This window comes from Rhinichthys klamathensis, unplaced genomic scaffold (assembly GCF_029890125.1).
Source record: "Rhinichthys klamathensis goyatoka isolate OS25496 unplaced genomic scaffold, OSU_Roscu_1.1 h1tg000961l_1, whole genome shotgun sequence".
Taxonomy (NCBI): Eukaryota; Metazoa; Chordata; class Actinopteri; order Cypriniformes; family Leuciscidae; genus Rhinichthys; species Rhinichthys klamathensis.
In genome coordinates this window covers 233045-257087 of record NW_026607279.1, presented here as the reverse complement: position 1 = coordinate 257087, position 24043 = coordinate 233045, and the positions used below count along the sequence as shown (strand labels likewise).

The following is a 24043-nucleotide window of genomic DNA, read 5'->3' as shown; positions in this document are numbered from 1 at the left end:
AGTTTTAGACGAACACTGACGATAGTGAAATAATGGCGTATTTTTAACACCCGCTGCTTTCTCAGATTGGCTTGGGTTGGATTAAAAACTTCATGTTCCGATAAGTTTGGAAAATTCTGCACACAGTAAACATCAGAATATACCTTCTCCTGTCAATAAAAATTGCAAAATTTTTAAATCTTATTGCGGACACTCATTTTAGGTGGCGTTTGTTCAACTCGTTGACCACTGTACATTGAAAGTAAACATAACCGGAAATAAGTGAGATGTAACATTTCCAAACGTAAGTGCGTCACGAAGCTCAGTGCAAGTGGTCCATTAAGGCAGTTAATAGAGTGAAATTCCCTCTTACAGTACACATCTACAAAATACCTAAACCTATACAAATGAACAATACATATCTGTGTTATGACAAGCTCATGATGATATTATTACTTTTTGCTACTGCATTTTAATAAACATGCTCACTTTGCACTTTGTCCACACCCATTTCTTAAATTTAAAAGGGTGCGCTAGAGAGCTTCTGAAACAAAACCCACTCCACAAGGAGCAGACAGAAGAGACCAAACAAACCCAGTAAACAGAAAAATTAAGATGCTGTATTGAAAATGTACAAAAGCTATACATATGCTGAGTACTGCAAATGGCATCACAAATACCAACCAACTCCGATAGTTCAGACTTTCAGAATCGCTCTGTCCTTGGTGGGAATTAAATCGGTCCTAAATCAAAGGCAGAAGTCATTTTAGTTTGTGCCTGTGGTTTATCACAAGCTCAAGAGGGTGATGGACCTGTTAATTGGGATGCGATGTCCGCTGAGAGTATACAGAGTACTTGCATATTCCTTTAAAGACATCTCAAATATTCGCACGGGTTGCAGTCCATGGACGTAATGCTACATCACACAGCCAGATGAGAAGCAACTACAGAGATCTGAAACTCCTGGAGCATGCTTCGAGGGAATCTGTCAATACAGATGAAATTGATCAGCTCCGAGGAAATGTGCAGACATTTATGTCCATCAGTTTCTTATAATTCCCCTTAGGAGTGACAAGGGGGTACATCAGAGCATTGTGCACATTATGAAGAAGCATGTGCAGTTCATATGCAGTACACATAATTTAAAGCATGAAGGATATGGAATAACTATAAACAAAACAGCAAAATGCAATAAAGATACCCATAACTATTAGTTTAGCTACATACCAGATTACATAGCATTATATGAGTTTAAATCTTATTACTTCTTTTATGTGAGGCACTTAGTGAATTTCAGTGCACTGTTGAGAAAGGGGAAAATCAGACTTATACAAATCCAATAACCATTACCCTGATGTACACTAATAAGCATTAACAAACAAACTTACATAAAACATATGGCTTTGTGAAACATCATCTTGAGGTTTTTGCCAGCCTGGTTGCATACAACAGTTGTGTTAGCAAATGTCTGATAATGTAATTGACAGTGTCCACCTGAATGCTGCAAGTTTAACTTTTGCAAGATACTGTACTTCAGTGCCTTTGCTCATGAAATAATGCATAAACATGTTTTTCACCCCTTTAGAGAACAAATTAGCGTTCATTTTTATTCTGTGTCACTTTATTGTTCAATGTCTTTACATTTAAAGAACATTAAAAGCCACCCCTGATTTTTGAATAAATTCTTTAATTCTCAAGCCATCATGTTTAAGAATTTGCTTTCCTCTGCAAGGGCCGTTAACATTGAGCTCATGTCACCAATGGCCATGTTGCCAATACCTGCCGGTATCGAGGCTAAAGTAACAGAGTTACGAGGGGTGGTGAGCCGTGAGGAATTCTGCGAAAGACTCTGCAGAATGCCCGGACTTAATGTGCCGGACATTAGGCTTGAATGGTCTCCATCATCCAAAATGGCATCGAAGTCTATTTGAGTGTGCTCAAGGGTTTGAGTGGAGTCCACTGTGCTGGTGACCTGATTAACCCCAGGAGACGGCATTGTAGACACTGAAGCAACAGGGGCTTGGTTTGCGCACGGGGACATGGGTGAACCGTAATCCACACTGGGGTCCAACATATGGATCTCTCCTGAATAGTACACAGTGCCGTTCCCATTGCTGTGTTGACCAAAGTCACCTGGTCTCTTTGGGATAGCTTCTGAGGAGTTGGCGTTAGACAAGGAGCAACCATTCTGCTGAACCATACCTGTCCCTGAGTGTTGCCTATTCAAAGGTTTGGGCTCGGATGGAGGTCTGGGCTGTATCAGTCCTCTGCCTGCATTTTGACCGGCAGTCTGAGTAAGGGGAACATAACTTTGCTGGTTGGCGTTATTCAAATGTGTAAAGTTTGATCTGAAATTCTGCATCTGTTGGTTTTGCACCGCTCTTCCATTATGTGGACCCATGCTGTTGCATGTTAGGTGTTGACTGGAGTTGAAGTTATATACCGGTTGAGGGTTTACTTGCTCGCCGAGATTCTGACATGGATTGGTAATAGACTGCCGACACAGCTGGACAGAGTTCATCCTCTGGATGGTCCTCTGTGGATAACCCTGTTGCATGCTAGCCAGATTCTGGCTCATTGGTACAATATGTTGATTAGAGCCAAAGCCCTGGTAAGGGCCAAAATTCTGCTTCTGCTGAACCACAGCCAAGTTCCCTCTGAGTTGTTGCTGCTTTGGAAGCCTTGCATTTGTTTCTACAGAACCAGAACTGACCTCGTTCCATTGCACAGGCATGTTGTTCTTGTTCATGTCTTGCGTATTGGCCATTTGCTCTGGATGTGAGCAAATAGGCTCTACATGGCTTCCATTGTTGCTTGTCATGCTAATTCGCCGTTGCCCGTAGAACTGTTGTTGTTGAGAGGTCATATTACCATGGAAGTCTAGTGCATGACCACCATTGAAAGAAATCCCTGGGTCCTGATTGGAGCTACCATTCTGGGACCTGAGGTACTGTACCATATCATCCGGAAGCACCAAATCATCCTCTTGCTGATCACCTCCATCACTGGCCATATTCTCCATTAAAACGTTCTCTGAAATACTAGGAGGCCTTTGGCTGAAGGGATGACGGTGCAAGCTGCCATCAGAACAAGCGTTGCTCTGCAAGTTGAAAGCACGTCGATCTAATGCAGGCAGACGAGAAAAGTTCATGTTGCTGATGCTGTTGAATCGCTGAACCCTTGGCAAGGAGAGCGGGTCGAAAGTTGTACGACGAACAGGATCACTTGCTCGTCGCAGAAGATTAGCCTGAACTTCATGAGGCATCATGCCAGGGGCACTGTAGCCGGTGTCACTGCAGCGTCTTGAGTTGACTACACCTTGGGAATGGTGCAAATGTGTTGAACTTTCTTGCGAGTCATTGTACAGGGCCATTCTAGTTCTAAGACTCATGCGATCCATGTTCGGTAGAGGTGTCGGTGGCGCACCCCCTGTGGCTGCAGCGTATTTCGCCTTAAGATGGTAGTGTTGTGCCGGCGTGAGATTTAGTAAACTTGGGAGTCCACCTGCACCGCCGCAGTGGCTAGCTTCACTGGAGCGCCGCGACATATCTGTGGAGATGGGGTCATAGGAATCTGCTGAGCTGACGTTGTTGTTGCGGACTCCAAATTGCGAAGTCTCGCTAGAGCGACGACTGGAGTAGCAGGGTGAAATACCAGAGGACCGACGACTTAGCGTGTATGCTGAGCTCATCGTGCTGGTGGAGCTGTCTCTGCGCTCATGCAGCTGATTAAGGATTGTCATCTCATACGAAGACAAATCTCCTGAACGTTGGGTTGGAGGTCCAGGCATCTGAGTGCCCATATTTGAAGTCTCCAGCAATGAGTCTAAAAAACAGAGTAATGAGAGTAATGTTACTTTCTCACAAAGCATGAGAATGCAAACATGGAACTCAATTTCCAAAGTAATAAATCACACATTTTTTGGCTGCAGTACTCACCAATGGTGGGTATTGGAGGCAGCTTGGTATTTCGGACTTGAGGTGAAGCATTCGCCCAGGAGCAGGAGTCTCTTACAGTTTTTAGTTTTTCCTTCTTGATGTGATCAAGATTTAGTAGTCCTCCCCTGTTTTTACGCAGCTGAAGACCTACTCCTGCAGAAGAACCTGGAGAACCGGTAGAATCTACTACAGGCGTGTCATCTAAAGCATTCAGGTCCCCCAAACTGCCTCCACTGTGTATGGCCATCTCTACTCCACTGTCATTGTTGGTGGCACTGCCAAGTGGCGATGGCTCACTGCTACATGATGACTGACCACCAGGGCTGGACTGATACATCTACAGAAGGACAGTAATAAGCAAAGGTCAGTTCCACAGTTCCATTTAAACACAGAATCAGTGACATTTGTGGAATTAGGGAAAAAATGGTCATGTGAAATTGAAACATTCAGATGTTTGCTGCCTCATATTTATTATCTGGTTAATGAAATCTTGAAATAAAACTAATACTGTTATGTATTTGTTTTAGCATTAAGATTAGTTCTTCATTAATGTTAGATACAAACTTGTGTAAGGGCAAGTTCCTTTGGGTTTCTCCTTGTGAAATGTACAGCTTACTTGCATATAAGGGAACATGTTTAAATATTTTTCTTTTTAAAATGTTTCTACTGATAGTCTACAATAAACTGAATTGAAAAGTTCTTTAATAGTTCTACAGATAATGAGCTTTTAACACTAAAAGCAGGATGTGATAGTGTTGGCCTCTATCATAGCACGCAATGAAGTTAACATCAAATCACTTATTTTACAACTTTTATTTAGTTTCGGTTACAAAGATTTTCACAGTACAACTAAATCAAACATTACTGAAGTTTTTTTAAGTATTGACTTTGCCATGCATTATAAAGAGATTTCTCCAGTGCTCACCTTAGTACAGTCTGTCCATTATTTTCAAAGAGAAGCAAGTTAGTTAAGAAGAAAGGACAGTGTTAGTATATTAGTAGAGGAAATGGTTAGTACATTAGTTTGAATTCTGCATTAAAGGACAACTCCGGCGCAAAATGAACCTCGGGTGTAATAACACATTGGTACAGACTAAATCGTTCCCTGAGATTTGTTTTCATGATAATCGAATATAAAGAGTTTTATCTCTAAAAACAGTTTAGCTTATAACGCTAGTATATTGGGCATCGAGTAAGCAAAAAGAGATCGCTAGTTAATACCATTAACAAGGCTCAAATTAGCCCCACACTAACACGGCAGCATAATGAGTGTCCTTACATGCAAACCGAAGCATTGAGAACTTTGTAAGTGTATAGACAGTTTAATAAGAAGATACTTTACACAGACAGTACAGTTAGCGCATACAGACAGCAGCCATCTTGGAAAACAGCCTCGATCAATCGAACCACGAAGGTGAGCGAACAGTACGTGTAGATATTGAAGATAAGATAAATTATATTTATTTTTTTATTTTCTCTGTTGCGTTCAGTGCTTCTCTTATGCGCTCAGTGCTTTCTTCCGGAAACAACGGACCATATGAGATTCCAAGTCACAGTTCAGCTCACGTATCACCGTGTTCGTGGTTTGACTGATCGAGGCTGTTTTCCAAGATGGCTGCTGTCTGTATGCGCTAACTGTACTGTCTGTGTAAAGTATCTTCTTATTAAACTGTCTATACACTTACAAAGTTCTCAATGCTTCGGTTTGCATGTAAGGACACTCATTATGCTGCCGTGTTAGTGTGGGGCTAATTTGAGCCTTGTTAATGGTATTAACTAGCGATCTCTTTTTGCTTACTCGATGCCCAATATACTAGCGTTATAAGCTAAACTGTTTTTAGAGATAAAACTCTTTATATTCGATTATCATGAAAACAAATCTCAGGGAACGATTTAGTCTGTACCAATGTGTTATTACACCCGAGGTTCATTTTGCACCGGAGTTGTCCTTTAAGAGCATTCCACACAGTACACGATAAACAGCAAGCTCTGCACATGCTGCAATCTGCATGAGATGATTACTGTAAATACTGCATATCTTACATGCAAAAAACTAATATCTTAGTCAACAAAAGTAGTTATGGCATTTATCCCTCCATAAAATAGATTAGACACAATCTTAAATTTTAAATTGCAGCAGCATGGAGCAGCAACAATGGGCATTGTTTTCTCTTCCATTTTATTTGACCAGATAAAAGCTAAATAATGAATTGATTGTACTGGTTGTAAATAACATCACCTTTGATTGTTCAATAACATACCACAGTAATGAATCTTGTACTGCCTCTCTCCCATTGGAAAATAATCTGGGAACTTGCACTTACCATGCACCGTGTAAAACGGCTTTTAGTCAAAAACTTTGACAGAATCTCTCATCAGTGATGTAATCATTTGTGAAGACCGAAACTGACTATTCTTACCACTGTGTTTTCCGTCTTGATAGACTGGACATGTTGGCAATCCTCCACTCCTCGAGTAGTGCTGTTGGCCTCCCCTAACCCGTCTGGTCTTTCCCTTGCATGCTTTGTGTGGGCCTCATTTTCTCCATTCCCTTTAGGGGGATGAGGTTTAGGTGGTACATCACCACGCTGCTTCTTAGTGACATGTGCGTCTGGACCATGAACGGTCTTCACATGTTTCCTGAGAGAACTGGGGTCTGTATAGCGTTTTGTGCAACCTGGGATCTTACACACATATGGTTTCTGCAAAGGAGTGACAGATAGCTTTCAGAGTGCAATGAAATCTGCCTTAAATCAAATCTCTTGGTCTCAATGAGATGAGAAACAAGATGCACATAATGAAACAGATGTTGAATGCTCGAACCTCATTTGAGTGTGTGCGGTTCTGGTGCTTGGCTCGGTCTGAAGCATTGGAAAACGCCTTGTTGCAACCCTCATGCTCGCATACATAAGGCTTCTCCCCTGTGTGGGACCTCAAGTGAGTTTTGAGGTTTTCCAGTCGAGAGTAAGCTTTCGAGCAACCTTCAAACTAGACAGAGAGAGTAAGAGAAAGAGAAAAGCAAGTCATTACATCAGCCCTCTTCAGTCTGAACCCCAAATCAAACAGCTTTATGAGTGAATCTCATAAAACCTGTCAAGAACATGTCTGGGTTATATTGCACCCCTAAATCAAAAATAAAATAAGAAATTATATTTTTCTTAAAAGACAATGTAGTCTATTAGACAATAAAGCATATTTTCTATACAATTCTCATTACAATAATGATTTTTTTTTAAATGTGACCTGGATATGTTTTCAAGAGATTCACCCTTAAAGAAACATTTTTTATTGTGATAACTTTGATCATTTTTTTAGTTCAGATCATGTCATCCTCAGTTATTATGATCAATCTACTGGGTTATATATATATATATATATATATATATATATATATATATATACACACACACACACACTGAAGGTGTGTGGAAACTTCAGTAAAATTTAATAAAGAACCGTGGCACCTTCCTCTCCTCAGACTTTAATTATGTCTCCATCCTGTCAATCAGCACGCTCAGAAGTTCACTTTTTAATAGGGTCTCAAACCACTACAATTGGCTAGAAACGCATGACAGCAGATCAGAGTGCCTTCATGATGTTTTAGGAAAATAAAAGTAGCCAAGATGAAATTGTGTCCTGTTTAAAATCATATGTTCTGCTGAAATAAGAAACAAGCCTATTTATGTAAAGCAATAGCTTGCTCTACTTGTGGGTTCAGAAATAGATGTGTGTATTCTTGCAATTAAAAGTAAAAGCGGTATAGGTTTTTAAATAGTGAGGGGGAGGTAGTAAGTGTGGTTACACTTTATTTCGATAGTCCACTTTAGACATTCTCCTGAGTCCTAACTATAAGTACCTTTGCAAATATGTGTCAACTAACTCTCTTTAGAGTATTAATAGACTGTTAGGTTAGGATTAGGGTTAAGGGTCTGTTGGGGGACCATCAATGAAATGAAGGCCCAATGAGCAGTGGTGCATCACTTACTGTGCACTTATGGGGCTTCTCCCCAGTGTGTCGACGCATGTGAACCACAAGCATGTACTGGGCCTTAAACGGCTTCTGTTCTCGCGAGCACTCCTCCCATCGGCACACAAACTCCTTCTTCTCTCCATGGATGTGGTCATTGTTGATATGCTGCAGGTAGAGAAAAGTGACAACATGGCCTTAATGGAATCAACAATGGCCTTAATTCGTTAACTCTGCAATGAACAGCCAATGATATATATTTCTGTCATCATGACAACTCTCTTGAGTGCTTGTCAAGGTAATGGATATGACAACGTAATATATTTGGTCTTGGCGGAATAGATCTGCAATGATTCCACATATATATATATATATATATATATGTATATATATACATATATATACACAAATAACTGTATTATGTGTAGTTTGAACAGTACTTGCTTTGTATTCTTCTAACAGCACCTAACCTAACCCTGAATGAAGTTCTTCAGGGAAGGATTGCATGAAATAAAATCAAACCATGCCATTATTTTGTTTCTTGAGGTATATAATTTAGATCGCAAGCAGAGAGCACAGACTATAGCCTTAGGACTAAAAAGGGTGTGTAGGAAGGAAGTCCAGGCTCTCAGTTTTGCTCTGGTCTCTAAACATTCCTTTGTTTCCACTTCTGATTCCTCTTCCTTGTCTTCTCTGGCTGTAATTATACCTTACACTTAGTCTCGCTTTTCAAAACCATTTTATCGTATTTCTTTGAAATCCGAATAATGACGGACAGCAATCTTGTAATCCCCAACAACAATTCACTTGCAACTACTTAAGACCATATGTTTATTTGTGCCTTTATATTAGTCTAGTGTGGGTTTTAGAAGAAAGAAGAAAAAAACACACTAGGCTCAGCTTAGACTGGTTCGGGCTTGTTCTGGAATTGGAGAATGGCAGGAACCTAATTCCACTGATCCAGAACCCCAGAGAATTCCAAAGCTCCAGGTCCAGGTCTCATGAGGAGCCAGACTGGCTCGGTGTGTTCCTGTCTAAGCACTGAGTCTGACTCTGGGCCCAAGTGTATCTGTCACATTGTGGCTTTCAGATTGTTAATAACGCCCAGCAAAGGGGCTGAGGTGTCAGAGGTGGAAAGGGCCACTCCAGAGCTGCTGGCATGATGACGGATTTACTATACGGCCTCAGGGAAGTTAAAAGGTCAGAGGGTGCACAGAGACAGGAGCCATACATACGAAAGCATGTGTGTGTAAGTGAATGTGTTCTGCACCTCTGTGGGTATCAACATGCTCATTAACCTTACACGTGTCAGTGACAGGAAAGGATCAGTTACAGCTCTGGCTAAAGCGGTCGATGAGAAACTTGTCCAACATGTGTAGTGTTTCTAATTATTTACAGTTGTTTCTGCTTTAAAAAGGCAGATAAGATGTTTGCAATTTGTGTTTGTTTTGGTTAGTCACAATGACCATTACAAGAAAATAGCTCTGTTCCAAAACTTAGTAAGCTGTCTAGCTTGCCAGCATTTTAAGGCATCATATGCACACCCCTAACATGAAGGCTCTTTTATTTTTTAATTAATTAAGATGCTTTATTAGATTATTCTTCTAACATAGATGCATTAAATTGCTCAACAGTGATAGTGAAGACATTATACAATTTTACAAAAGAGTTGTATTTAAATTAATTGCTGTTCTTTTGACTTTTCATCAAATAATCCTTTAAAACATATCTATAAAAAAAAGCCCTGACTCCAAGAATCAGGGTTCCAAAGGTCTTGAGAAACCTGGAAATTTCAAGTTTATAATATGTACTACTGTTTAAAAGTCAGTAAGTTTTTTTTTTTTTTTTTTAAATAAATGAACACTTTTATTCTGCAAGGATGCATTAAATTGATTCAAAGTGACAGTAATCCTTAAAAAAAAAAAAACAAAAAAAAAAAAACATTTTTGAGCAGCAGATTAGAATGATTTCTGACGGATCATGTTACACTGAAGACTGGAGTAATGGCTGCTGAAAATTCAGCTTTACCATCAAAGGAATAAATTACAATACATTACATAAGACACTTTTAAAAAAAAAACATTCAAAATCTTCTCAATTGATAGTGAAACTAATGAAGTTCCATAACAGTTAGGATGCTGCTACAGAATGTAGGCAGGAGACAGAAAAGGCAGCTCACTAGGTTTTGAAAAAGAGCACTTGTGCTGTGGAAATTAATTGTGCTTAGAGTTAGAATACATTTCAAAATCAAAGGAGTTTAATAGAACAGTGTGACTAACATGAACTAGCTGGTCCTGGGTGTCATACTCTTTGGAACATCCTTCCCAGTGACAGTTGGTCTCATACACAGCCTCAGGTTCTTGCTTGCATTCGTCTTTATCAAGTTCCTCCCGTAATTCCATATGATCCTGTTGAGGAGACAACACTGGTAAACTTTATTTGTATACTTAATTTTATTAAGCCTATCGTACATGTCAGTCAAGAGAAAATGTTGTTGCTCAGTGTTTGCTTTTTAGCTTGTGAGACAATGTTATATATAGTTGATATATTGTAAAAGCGTAGAGCTGTAAGCTATAAGCCATTGACTGATATGGATAATGTAGCTTTGATTATTTGGTCTTGGAAGAATTTGATGAGAACTGTTTGAGTTCATTTTGTGATCTCTGACTTCTGATTCCAGACTTTGTAGTCATGGGAAATCCTGGCAAAGCCTGAGATATGCTTGTCTGATACTCTAGAAGAGACATGATAAGTTAATAGGCTGTTTTTCTCAGAAGAAAAATATGACAAGCAGGGTACCCAAGGAACCATTTGGTCTCACTGTGGTCTAGAAAAAATATATATATATATATATATTAAAGAGATCTCATTAGTGTTTTATATTTCTTATGGGAACTGATCCAAGTCTTGAGTTATTGAGAATCAGATGGGAACTATTGTTGGTGATCATGTCGATTTAGCAACCCTCGTTTCTCTTAAGGTTTGGGAATGTTAAGAATGCTTTTGAGCTTTAATGAAGTTTAAAGCTAAATGGTTCGAAACCTCTATTATGTGGTGAGAGAACGGAATGCTTCATGGCCACATCTAATGTCACCTCCCACATGCTAATTTGTGTGATATCCAGTCAAAAGTCAAGGGTATGTCTACCAGCGAGTGCTATGTTGTTAAGAGCACTAAAGCAACAACTGATAATGGTTCCTTTGAAACTATCCAGAGTTTGGTTTCTTTCATTCCAAGTGTTGAAACTTAAAATATGAAGGGTTTTGAAAGAGGTCCTGTTTATATTTGGCCCACTATTGTGTGCTCATCAATTCACATCTGCCCTGATCACACTCCACACCTCTCCTCATGTATCTTACTAGCACACTGTCACTGAACTGGAAATGAGCCGAGAATTCATCAAAAGAGTAAGATACAAGAGAGACTTAAAAGAGGTGAGCAGAGATGAACAGAGAGATACATATAAACACTGTTGGGTAAGTTACTTTAAAAAGTAATTAGTTATAGTTACTAGTTACTTCTCACAAAAAGTAACAGAGTTACATCATTCCAAAAGTAACTAATTACCAGGGAAAGTAACTATTGCGTTACTTAAAAAAAAAAAAACGTTTAAATATGTGAAATAACTTGGATACCCCCAATATTAAATATGTTAAATGAATGAAATGGACACTAAATAGAACACAGTTTAATTATAAAACATTGTACACTAATCTACACTATTTTAATGTTGCTGTGGGACAATGTGAGAGACACCTATTAACATAAATATTAAAATTATCATTACTATAGTGGAAAAACTAAGCACAATATGGTTTAGAACTTTTAATATTTATTGCACAGACCACAACTGGCCAACAAATAAGTCTAAAAATAAATTATGTTTCTTAAGAAATGTACCAAAAATAAATAAATAGTAATAAAAAAAATACATACACAAACTCTTTGTAGTGCAAATTAAAATTATAAAACTCACACACCTTTACAACTGGTAGACATACTGTATAGCCTACTTGAAGTATTTTCTTCCTCACAAAAGTAAACAGTTATAATATAATACTGAACAATGTACCAACATACCTAATAATAATAAAATATAATATTTGGGGGTTTTATTTTTATAACCTACAGAGAACGTCATCATCAGAGGTTATTTAAGCCAAATTCTAGCTGTGTTTGCCGCACGTGTTCACAACTGGTCAAACAAAGATGTTTTCTTGGAACGTTTCCTGCAGGTTATTTTGGAGTTTTATTTTATAACCATGTAAACTAATTAAAACGTTGCAGATGATAGCCTACCAATAGGCTACAGAGATTATCCTAATGCTGAAATGTGTAATTTACTTATAAACAAACTATATTATGCTCGGACACAGTCGCCCTCTCTCGCGCACTGTCGAGCACGCTCGCGGCGTTCCCTTCGCTTTTGTCCAGTCCGGCTCCTCATAAAAACACACACCAGAGAATTTACATTTTTTTACTTAAATGTAGGGCTGTTTGACTCACAAAGCCATTGTTTAGCTTCAGAAGACTTGGAATATAGAGCAAAAATCATATGGACTATTTAATGAACCTTTAATAGTTATTTTGAGTCCATTTTGAAGCTTGAAAACCTCATGATGACCTAAAGTGATAATGAACATAATCCCACAAACCTGAGAACCAGGTGAGATGGGGTGGGGTCCATCTGCTTCAGTCTTCACCTTTGACCTCTTGAATATCATAGGGTTGACAGTGCTGCTGACAGCAGGATCTCCACCAGCATTCTGCAAGAGAGCAAGGAAAGAGTCATTGGAGACACCATGTCGACGGTTTGGCTTCTGGCATGAGTGGTGATTTCACGCCTACAAAGGCACCATGCTCCAGATGCCATATTTCACAAAGCAACTTGCCGCAGAGACTAAACAGTTTAGACTGCACTATGAGCATCTGTCAGATGGAAATATGAAAAGGAAGAAATTATTACGCCCAGAGAGCGACTACAGACTTTGATCCTCAGATGGATTCATAATTCAACAGACAGTCTCTGAGAAACATGCAGGCTCTCCGTTGAAGTGGGGGTGCTTTTTCTTCCAACCACTATAGTATGGCAGAGGCCCATGTTTTCTATTAACTCAATAACCCTGACATGGTTTGCTCAAAAGTGAGGGAAATGTGTTTCTCATAACTATAGTGTGTGTATGTGGTTTGGAGATCAGCAATAAAGCTGGAATGAAAACTGATTTGGTGAGTGTCTGTATAGAGTGAGAGAAGGTTAGAGGAAGTTTATATTCTGGATGGCCACAGTGTTTACATGGGAGTGGATCCTTGGTCGATGAGCATTACACAGCCTTCTATAGAAGCTGATGAATGAAAAATGGGGATGAATGAAAAGATTAGTTCAGATTAGCCTGAATTCCCTGGTTTGTTTATATGGTGTACCACTATAGCAATGCTATTCACCTTTGCCTTTATTTAACGCTTAAAGGTAATCTTTAAAAACACTAACAATTACATCTTAGATACCAAAATGAATATCCATTTTTCATGCAGTACATTATAATATCGTGATCCCTTAATTCACTTGTAGCGTTTGATGTTTTTTTTTTGTTAGTTAATGTTTTTAATTTACTTAAAAACAAAAGTAATTTCAACATCTGCAATTATTGACCATAATATGAAAGCAATTATTGGCCTCTGTATCGGAAATAATTATTTATTGGTGCATCCTTAAACTATACACTACTGTTCAAAAGTTTGGGGTCAGTCGGATTTTTTAAATATTTTTTAATACAAGTCTCTTATGGTCACCAAGGTGGCATTTATTTTGATCAAAAATAGTCAAAACAGCAATATTGGGAAATATTACAATTTAAATCTATTTTAAAATTGAATTAATTCCTGTGATGGCAAAGCTAAATTTGCAGCAGCCAGTCTTCAGTAACAGGATCGTTCAGAAATCCTTCTAATATGCTGATTTGCTGCTCAAGAAACATTTCTTCTCATTATCAATGTTGAACAGTCTTGCTGCTTAATATTTTTGTGTAAACCGTGCTTAATTTTTTTCAGGATTACGGTAACTTTTAATCAATTTAAATGCTTCCTTGCTAAAACAAAAGTATTTCTTTCTTTCAAAAAACAAACAAAACAAAACAGAAAAAAAACATACTGACCCCAAACTTCTGAATAGTAGTGGATATTATAAACATGAAATTTCCAGGTTCCTCAAGTCAAGACCTTTGGAACCCAGAAAACACGTATGGAAACCTCTGTAAAATCACCTGGCTGGACTCTGTGTTGGTGTCGGCGCTGTTGTTGTTGGTCAGTGCAGCAGCTGCCACCAGCGTCTGCTGCCTGGAACTGAGGGAAGGAGAAGGCTGTAGGAGGGGGGGAGTGTGTCCAAATGGATTCAGACTTCTCTGTTGGGACAGCAGCTGGTGGTATGCAACTGGTGTGATAGGATGTGGGAATGTGAAGGACGGACTGAGATGTGAGAAAAAGGAAATAGTCAAATTTAGTGTGAGTTCAAACAATGGGCAACCTGCAATAACATTTACAAGGAGAAATCAACACAGATGGGAGAATGGTCATTCCTGTACCTGATGGCCCCGACGGAGAGGTGGCCGTAAGAGCTGCTGGCAGCCGAGCTGGAACGGGAGTTATTGATGTAGGCCACCAGAGAGTTGGGCGAAGTGCGGATCATGGTCTGCAGGTCGATGCTGGCATCCGAGACTGGAGAGATGGACAGCGCTCGCTTCCTGCTTACCCTCGGCGTCAGTCTGGGACTGGGGAAACGGGACACTGGAGAGAAAAGACACTTTTTTCACTCTCACCTTAAAGAGATCCGTTCAATTCTCTTTATCTCCAGAATCACTCCTATGTTGACTTGCATACAACTCACTATGAATAATTTCACAGCCTAATCATACCAATCTCACCCAATGAGGTGTTCTGCAGAATGCCAAACCGATGCTATTTAAAGGAGCTGTATGTAAGAAATGTATTTCAATTAATCATAAAATGGCCCTGATATGTCACTAGACATTAAGAAATCATGTTCATTTCAAATACTTATATCACTGACAACAGTAGTCCGGCCAGGATATTGTCATTTAAAAAGTGAAGTTGCAGCCCTCAACTGATGTTGATGTTGTCATGTTGTGTTTTGGTCTGATGCTCCACCCTCCACCTATCTACCAATCACAAAGTCAGTAGTGTTGCGGGATCCGGTTTGCCAGCTCTGCTCTAGTTACCACTTCTTGGAGCAGACTACATTCCTGCTGGATCCTGCAGCCTATCTGGCAACCTCGAGTCAGGGAGGAGGGGGAGGGGATACACCGCTCTACAGTAATTTGAAAGTGATTGCAGTACCAGTTTTGGCCACACTCTTACATACAGCTCCTTTAACAACATTGATCAGAGTAAAATTAGGCAAACAAGCAAGCAAATAATGTTTGGAATGCTGAACAGTCTATATAGAGGAGATTTGAGTAAGATTCCTTAGGAGTGCCTTTCCGTTGATAATTATCTCCAAGAATATATATATCGGTGTATGTTAATCATCTTTAAAAAATAGCCAAGTTAGATTTGTTTACAATTCCGTACAAAGTTTGGGGTTGGTAAGATTAAAAATAAATAAATTATTAACTATTTATTTTACTATTGTGTACAATAATAATAATAATAATACAAAATATACTTATTTAAAAATTACTTAAAAAAACATGCTGAAAATCCAGCTTTGCCTTCACAGGAATAATTTACATTCTCATTACTCCAGTCTTCAGTGTCACGTGATCCTTCAAAAATCATTCTAATATGCTGATTTGGAGCTCAAGAAACATTTCATAGTATTATTAATGTCACAAGCAGTTGTTCTGCTTAATATTTTTGTGGAAACTGATGAAAAAGAACAGCACTTACAGTATTTAAAATTACAGTATTTCTTTAAAAAAAATATATATTCTGTATACTTTACAGACTCCCTTACTGAATAAAATTATTAATTTCTTTAGAAAAAATATTTCCAAAACAAAATTGAAACGAAGCTTCAAATGCTGATGTCAAAAGTTATGTAACAATCATATCCACATTCACACTTGATAATTATAAGGGCAAAAAAGAGGGTGAAAAATTACAAAAGTACTCTTCCACAAAATGTAAAAACGGTATAATTTGCATTTCCATTTGCATTCCAATTGCGGAGTGAGTGTTGACTTAAAGGCCATGTTTCTATGGGCATGTGCTCTGAACTGTAGTAAACAGGTGCTGTGCATTAAGCACTGGTGTAAGCGGACAGAGAACAGCAGACGGGCATGGAGGCTTTTTGGCCCTCCAGGGGGGCATCAGCAAAGGTGCTACAACAGGAAACATGTAATGGGTCCATTAAACTACACACAAACACGAGCACCTCACAAAAAACTTTCAACTGACATTTCAAACAGACGCCTGTCAAACTCTCACAAATCCACAGCCTCCAACCAGTTAATTACTCCCCTGCCATTCTTTAAGCAACAGTTTTAATGTGCACAGCAAACAGCAACTATTATAGGTTGTTACGCTAAAAGAATGAGATTTTGACATTTGATCCCTCAATGCTTCATTTAAAGGTTAAGTGTCATTCTGCACCATTACATCAAACGGAAATGTAATAATTTTAATATATTAGCGAAATTTCACAATTATAGATATTTCAGCAAAAACTAATACTAACTAATGTAAGAAAAAGGCCCTCAAAACAATTACATTAGACAAATTAACAGTCAGCAATACAATAAAAACAAAAACTAATTACAAACAAAACGGACAAATACAACAGAACGAAAATACAAATTAAATAAAAGTTTTTTTTAAAAGTTTTTCAGGAAGATATACTAACAGTGGTATTCAGACAAGTAAATAGCCTACAACAAAAAATGTAATAATCAATTGTAAAAAAACACTGCATAGTCTTACTGTGCACAATAAATATAGATTAATCCTTATTAAAGCCACATCAGTGAGTGATGTTCCTTTGACATTTGTTGTTTGATTATCATTAATGACAGATTGCAGCAGGTTTATTAGGCTGCTGTCACACACGGATCCAATATACAGTACTGTTACACAAGTGTTTTCTTTTTTAACTGTGTACGTTTACATCAGACAAAACCCACCGTTTACGTGAATACTCTCCAAAAAGGCATTTTGACATTTTTGTGTGTACTTGTTTAGGTGGGTATCCGAAGTAAATTTGCTGATTCGTGTTTAGCTCAGACTCGGAGCGCGCGCACAGAAAGCTGTCTGGGTAACAGTGTCTCTTTTGTGGCTTATTGGATGCGCTTTTAATAACACTGTTTAATATCAAACGCGTCCCGCAGTTTAGCAACAATAGACTGCATTTAATGTTTAATGTTAACATCTGATTTAGATGTTAAGTTTGGGCTTTTACGGAGGAACAAAAGCGCACCACTGTGAAGGAAAGGAATGTGCGCTTGACGGAATGCGGCAGTGGCACAATAATCGTTTTAACTCGATTATCTGGTTTTCATAATCGTTGGAAGTCAGAATCAAAAATCAATTACGATTAAAGCAGCACTAAGTAGGAATTCCGTTTTTGTCAAACAGCGACCCCTAGAGTCGCTGTGGAGTACTTGTACTGTCGTGAATAGCACTCACGCAGAGATGGCTCGCACTCACGGCCGGATCCTCTCCCCCTGTACACCGGTACCTGTTCAGTAGGATGGACGCTGTAACGAGTGGAAATAAGGTATGGCCCCTTTAAGAGCTGCGCGCGCCCAACACCACATGTATACGGCGCCGGGTTATTTCTGTTTGATGCTCATTTTATCAGAATTTTATCAGATCTGTTTTTTGCTGTAAAGCAATTCGTTACCTCGCGAGACCTGATATCACACGATACTTCCTAACACCGAGGAAAGTTGCAAGGGTGGTTTTGCGGCTCACAGGCACCAGGGGGGTGCGAGACGACCACCATTCAACACGAAATCAGTAATATAAACATTACAATGACTCCAAAGCTGTTCGGTTAAGGTAAAAAAGTTACTTAGTTCACCTTTAAATCGCACAGCACTAGAGGTAAGTATTAAAAAAAAAAAAGTAATTTCCATCTTAGCAAGACTAAATAAATGAGTAATTTCATTCAGTGTTTTGAAGATTGGGAGGTTGGCTTTGGTTGGAGAGGAGCAGCAATAGTTTGCGAGTCTGGGGTCAGACGGCGAACCTCAGGATGACAAAAACAAGAAACTTGAAATTAGTTTTTCATTTAGTTGTATATATATATAAAAAAGTCTCTCGATTTAATTATACCAAAATAAACTATAAATATACCTAAAACCCCTAATAGATTCTGTCTAAAAACTTTTCCAGTTTTCTGTGCGACTGCCACGTTGATGGGACAGCGTGTGGCAGCACTTAGCAGTCCGCTGCCCACAGAGTGAAGAGAACAGCAGGGGGTAGCAGCGCCTGCCTGCCCTCAGCTGCCGAGTCCCACACACTCTGCAATGGTCTGTTTTTATAGGCAGTGTCTCTAATTTAGGGGTGCACAGGTTCCTGGGAGAGAGCTAAACCAGATGTGCAGTGCTGTGAGGCGGTGGTGGCAGAGGCTGGCTCGGGCAGTCCTGTCGACCCTGTGGGATGGGGAATGGTGGGTAGGAGGAGGTGCTTCTAATTGAGGATCTGGCCTGATATATAGCTTTATAATTACAGGCGCTCTCTGCACGTATACAAAAGAGGCAATTATATTAGGCATCTGCTCTGATGTTTTTATTGGGATGCCAGAAAAAATTATTTGGAAGGTGTTATTCCTATGTTCCTTCTCTGCTTTAATTTCTGACAATCTATCATCTAACCATTATCAAAAAAAAAAAATCAACTAATCGTATAAATCATAAATACTTGAATATAAAAATGAAACAAGTAAATAAATAAATAAATGATGCAATCAGTACTGATTTTGTTTTAGTTTTTGAAAGAAGTCCAAATCTGCATTTATTTGATAAGAAAATTGTAAAAACAGTATTATTGTTTACAATTTAAAATAGAAACAGTTATTTTAAATTGTAAACAATAATACTGTTTTTACAATTTTCTTATCAAATAAATGCAGATTTGGACTTCTTTCAAAAACTAAAACAAAATCATAAATACTTGAATATAAAAATGAAACAAGTAAATAAATAAATAAATGATGCAATCAGTACTGATTTTGTTTTAGTTTTTGAAAGAAGTCCAAATCTGCATTTATTTGATAAGAAAATTGTAAAAACAGTATTATTGTTTACAATTTAAAATAGAAACAGTTATTTTAAATTGTAAACAATAATACTGTTTTTACAATTTTCTTATCAAATAAATGCAGATTTGGACTTCTTTCAAAAACTAAAACAAAATCATAAATACTTGAATATAAAAATGAAACAAGTAAATAAATAAATAAATGATGCAATCAGTACTGATTTTGTTTTAGTTTTTGAAAGAAGTCCAAATCTGCATTTATTTGATAAGAAAATTGTAAAAACAGTATTATTGTTTACAATTTAAAATAACTGTTTCTATTTTATTATATTTAAAAATGTCATTTATTCCTGTAATGGCAAAGCTGAATTTTCAGCAGAAATGACTGCAGTCTTCAGTGTCACATGATCCTTCAGAAATCTTTCTAATATGTCGATTTCTCAGTGCTCAAGAAACATTAGTTATTATCATCAATCTAGAAAACAGTTGTGTTGTTTAATACTTTTGTGGAAACCGCGTACAGTAGATCTTTTCAGGATAAAAAAAACAACAACTTTTGAACAAGTGTACAGTATATTACAATTTAAAAAAATGTTGAAGTGCAAAATGGGAGCGTCTTGTGTTAGTGTCTGTTGTGCAGGCATATGTATGTGTGAGTATGTTGGACTGAGCTGCAGTGGTGACAAGACTCCCTTCCTATACACCCAAAAACCTCCGTTCCAAAACACCAGAGTCCTGCCTGTAGCCGGACAGCAGACATTTGCTTTGGCAGTAACTATTATCACGGGACCTTAAACTGTTCCCTCTGGCTATGCCATACAAATGAGTTCAGCACTTGTTTCCCCCCTCTTTCCATTCATAATCTTGAAGCATTCCTGTGTAAGCAACTCAATTAGAGGCTGCAAACCCCTTCACTTCAACATAGAGTTAAGAAGCAGAGCTGAATTGAGCCATCGATAAAACAGAGGTCTGTTCAACCTATTATCCTGCTGTTTCGGGCATCAGGCAGAGTCTGACTGTGAGCCGGAGGCTGTGGTGATTTATTTATTCACTTTCATCCATCCAGAGGGCGTAAGGCCAGCATTTCCCATCTCACCCATTGAGAAGCAATGACTGAGACTTCTCATAACATTGCATGCGCAATAGATTCACTGAAAGTACACAAAAAGGGCCTAAGGAACGTGCCCATTGAGTAAAAACCCGTCTGGGTGTGATGGGGAAATGCGGCTGTGTTGTTTTTAGTGGCGACTGTGCTTTCAATCGGCGTGTCGCCCTGTCAGACGCAGACCATAATTAACATGTAAAATGCACGCCATTGGCATGCACATGCACTTGGCTCAGCAATGGAGCATTTCAGCAAGACGTGCACTCATAGCCGACGCCGTCTCCTTTCATTGTTTTCCTCTATTTGTTATTTTGGGGCCTGTTGGGGCAAATGCGTTTGGCATTCACATTGCTGGCAGGAGGAAAGTGATCTGTAGGAGTGAGCTACATGTATTCAAAGCTTTTTGGGTTTAAATTCAAGAGGGGGTGATGATCCATCATTCTTGCGTCTTAAGAGTTTACTCTTCCCTTTATAAGTCATGGATGACTGATGTGGGGTTACATACTAATCATATTTAAAGACAGGAGATTTGTTTTAAACACTACTCTCGGCAGCAAAGTCATGTGCATGTGAGTGAAAAATAGCAGTATTCACTGCACTATAGCATATTTATTTAAATTTGCTTGTTAAAATAATAATATAACAAATGAAATAAAATGCAAAAAAGTTAACAAAATAAATAAATCTAAAATGAATTTTTTTTTTATATATAATATAATATATAAAATAGCATTTAATTTTCTCAACTCATCGTGTATTGTGATGGGGTCTTATTGGTGGATTTTATCCAAAGTGGAGTTTGTAGAAAATACAGCTTTACAGTGAGGTTTACAGATATATGAAATGTCAAAATGCTTATTTTGCCGTACAGTGAAGTCTATAACAACCTATTCAACACCGCATGCCTCCAGTTAGTGTCTTGGTTTGACCCAGTAGTGCGTGTAAAACTGCCGAATGACCAAATAAATTTACAGTGCTGCACATGTTGGCTCTAATGACAAGCTGGACAGATTTTCCATGTGCACAGTTTTCATTTTTTACAACAACGATCACCATTTATAGGAAAACCTCAACCTTCTCTCTCCAAGTCAGCTAATGGGCAAATGGGAATCATGAAGGGAAAAACAAGAGGGTCACTTTGTGCATGCTGAACACTCACTCTAGTGGTGGGTCTGCTGAATTTATTAGAACATAAATTGATTTTTAAATACGCATACGAATTTTATCTGCACACCATTCCAAGACAAACGCTAGGCTCTGCAATGCATATTTATCAGGACTTTGCTCTACTGAAGGGCTTGCTTTATGCCACCACGCCATGAGCTGACATCGACCATCAATGAAAGCCCTGTGTCTGTGGGTTGGTGTGGAGAGCCGTGAACACCTGAGTGCCCAGAGTGAGACCACATCAAGCCAGGCGGACGAGAAGGCCAAAGACACAAGCCGGGAAGGGGAAAGGCCCATGATGTGTTGAGCTAACAAGCCTCACTAAACAAACTGTGGGCAGTCAGCTCCGCGGCGGGCAGCGTTAGCAGTCAGAGATGCAGGAACTCTCATGACCGACTCATTACAGTCATAAAAACGCAAAGGTCCGTGTTTGATTTGTGATTGGAAGTAATTGGGGCATGTGATGTGAGCGGGTGCGTGGATATGTGGCACTAAAAGTTACTGTGGGTGGCTGGACTGTTCTATACACAGGTGAAGATTGAAAGACTAATTTTTTTTATGTGGAAAGCTTTTTTACACAATGTTTCGCTAAGTGCAGTACATTAGTTAGCTGTTTGTACTTGCCTGGGTTATTATCATTAGCTAAAACTAAAAACATTTCTGTTAAATGCAATAAAATAAATGTAAACTGAAATAAAATAAAATATAAAAAAATTGTGGCACAATGGCCCCAATATATTCTTTTTTTTTTTGTTCTTCGCTTAGGGGTAAAAATAAGTTCAAAATACCACACTGTTTGGAGCAGTGTTTAAATGAATATGTAAAGATGTGCTGTGCAGTTTCCTTTCAATAAAAAAAACAACAACAACAAAAATGACAATAGTGAGAAAACAGCAGTTAAGAAAGCATCCGATCATAGCGATGTGGATATATGTTCGCACGAGCTCTGCAATTCGGCACTCGAGTCAAGTCACGTTTATTTATGAAGCACTTTATACAATAGATCGCTTCAAATCAAGCAGCTTTACAGTATTAAACATGAAAAAACAGTGTCAGTATCACTTTCAGTTTGAACTACAATTTCAGTTTCTACTATAAAGCAGCTCTCCAGTGTGTTCATGTTTTTACCTGCGTATTACACCTAGCTATTACGTAATAGGCACGGACCAATGGTAGCTTGAAGGTGTTCATCAGCCAGAGCAAACTTTTCCATAAAGTTCACTTTGGGAAGCTGTTTTGAACTCCAGAAAACAAACTCCAAACAAACTTCACTTCGGCCTGATTTTGTTCGAAATGACGTCACACCAGTTCGCTCTTTGATTTCACTTGTAGTATATTGGGGCCTTAAGAGTTACTGTGTGTGGCTGGACTGGATCATAGCAAGAGTGAGTGCCAGCCTGATTACTTTCAAATTAGCTATTTGTACTGGCCAGGGTAATTATAGTTAACTAAAAGTAAAACCATAAAAAAAAAACATTTTTGTTACTTGAAATAAAATAAACGTATGTTGATATAAAATATTGAAAAGTTGAAAAAGTGCGGATTTGTGACACTAAGAGTTACTGTGGGTGGCTGGACTGGATCAAGGCAAGAGTGCGTGCCAGCTTGATTATTTACAATCGCAAGTTTCCTGAGCAGACACCCTACACTGACTTCCCCCTCATCCTCTCTCACAGAGTTACCCATTCACAACACTGTATTTTTTCCCCTAAACTCTGGATGAGAGCCGAAAACCTGCTTGGCACCGTGAGACCTGCAACCTACTCGCCCTGGTTCACCCCTAAAGATTACGCAACGACATGCAATCGTGATCCTCTGGGCATCTTTTAACAATGGTACATTATTTAGCCAGGAGTAATCAGTACCTTACAAGATCAAGAACATACACCCGTCCATTACATGACTAATTGGATCACATTACAAAGAAGCAGAAGGGGGTACATAGCTGCCATAACACATCCTTGAAAACAAAGAGCAGAGATGAAAGACCTGGCATTACAGCCACAGCAAAAAAATATGTCTCCTCCAAACACTGTATTTCCCTTTTAAGGTAATGTTGGAGGGAAGTCGAATGTTACTTATAATAACACATCACACCTGCAGCCCAATCTGAATTAGAGGCCGTAACAGAAACGCCTCGTAAATTGTTGAGATGGCTCATGTTTACAGCCGATTGCCGCGTGAGTCATGTTTTATACACAGGTGAAGATCGAAAGACTTATTCTTTGATGTGGAAAGCTTCTAGTCTATTATTTTTTACACAATTTTTTGCAGAGTGTAGCAAATTAGTTAGCTATTCGTTCTGGGCAGGGTTATAATCGTTAACTAAACCTTAAAACCATTAAAAAATTTTTTTTTGTTAATTAAAATAAAAGAAATTAAATGTTGACTGAAAAAAAACAACAAAAAAAACAACAAAAAAAAACCTTAAACTTATTTTATTTCAGCTAGTTGCCAAGGCAATTTTTTTTCCATTTTTGTTTAGTCTAACTTGAAGTATTAAAATAAAACTTTATAGTTTTTATTAATACATTTTTATTGATTTATTTTCTAGATTATATAGACATTTTAAAAAATGACAAAAACGCACAACAAAATTACTAATACCTGAATAAAAAAAAATGTAAAAAAAATTCTATAATAGTATATCAATGATACTAAAATAACACTGGT

General features: G+C 38.3%; 1 protein-coding gene across 3 annotated transcripts in view; it reads right to left on the bottom strand.

Annotated features, from left to right (window-relative positions):
* Positions 1-577: 577 nt before the first annotated feature.
* The window catches only part of gli2a (GLI family zinc finger 2a), an 82747-nt gene continuing 59281 nt past the window's right edge, over positions 578-24043 (bottom strand). For all 3 annotated transcript variants that reach the window (XM_056244330.1, XM_056244331.1, XM_056244332.1), the window contains 9 exons: positions 14463-14664; positions 14145-14346; positions 12540-12650; positions 10164-10292; positions 7903-8052; positions 6741-6905; positions 6338-6619; positions 3918-4254; positions 578-3804 (listed from right to left, as the gene is read on the bottom strand). In XM_056244330.1, the coding sequence (XP_056100305.1) occupies positions 1673-3804; positions 3918-4254; positions 6338-6619; positions 6741-6905; positions 7903-8052; positions 10164-10292; positions 12540-12650; positions 14145-14346; positions 14463-14664 (3710 nt within the window). In that variant the 3' untranslated portion in view covers positions 578-1672. The remainder of the gene's footprint in view (positions 3805-3917; positions 4255-6337; positions 6620-6740; positions 6906-7902; positions 8053-10163; positions 10293-12539; positions 12651-14144; positions 14347-14462; positions 14665-24043) is intronic.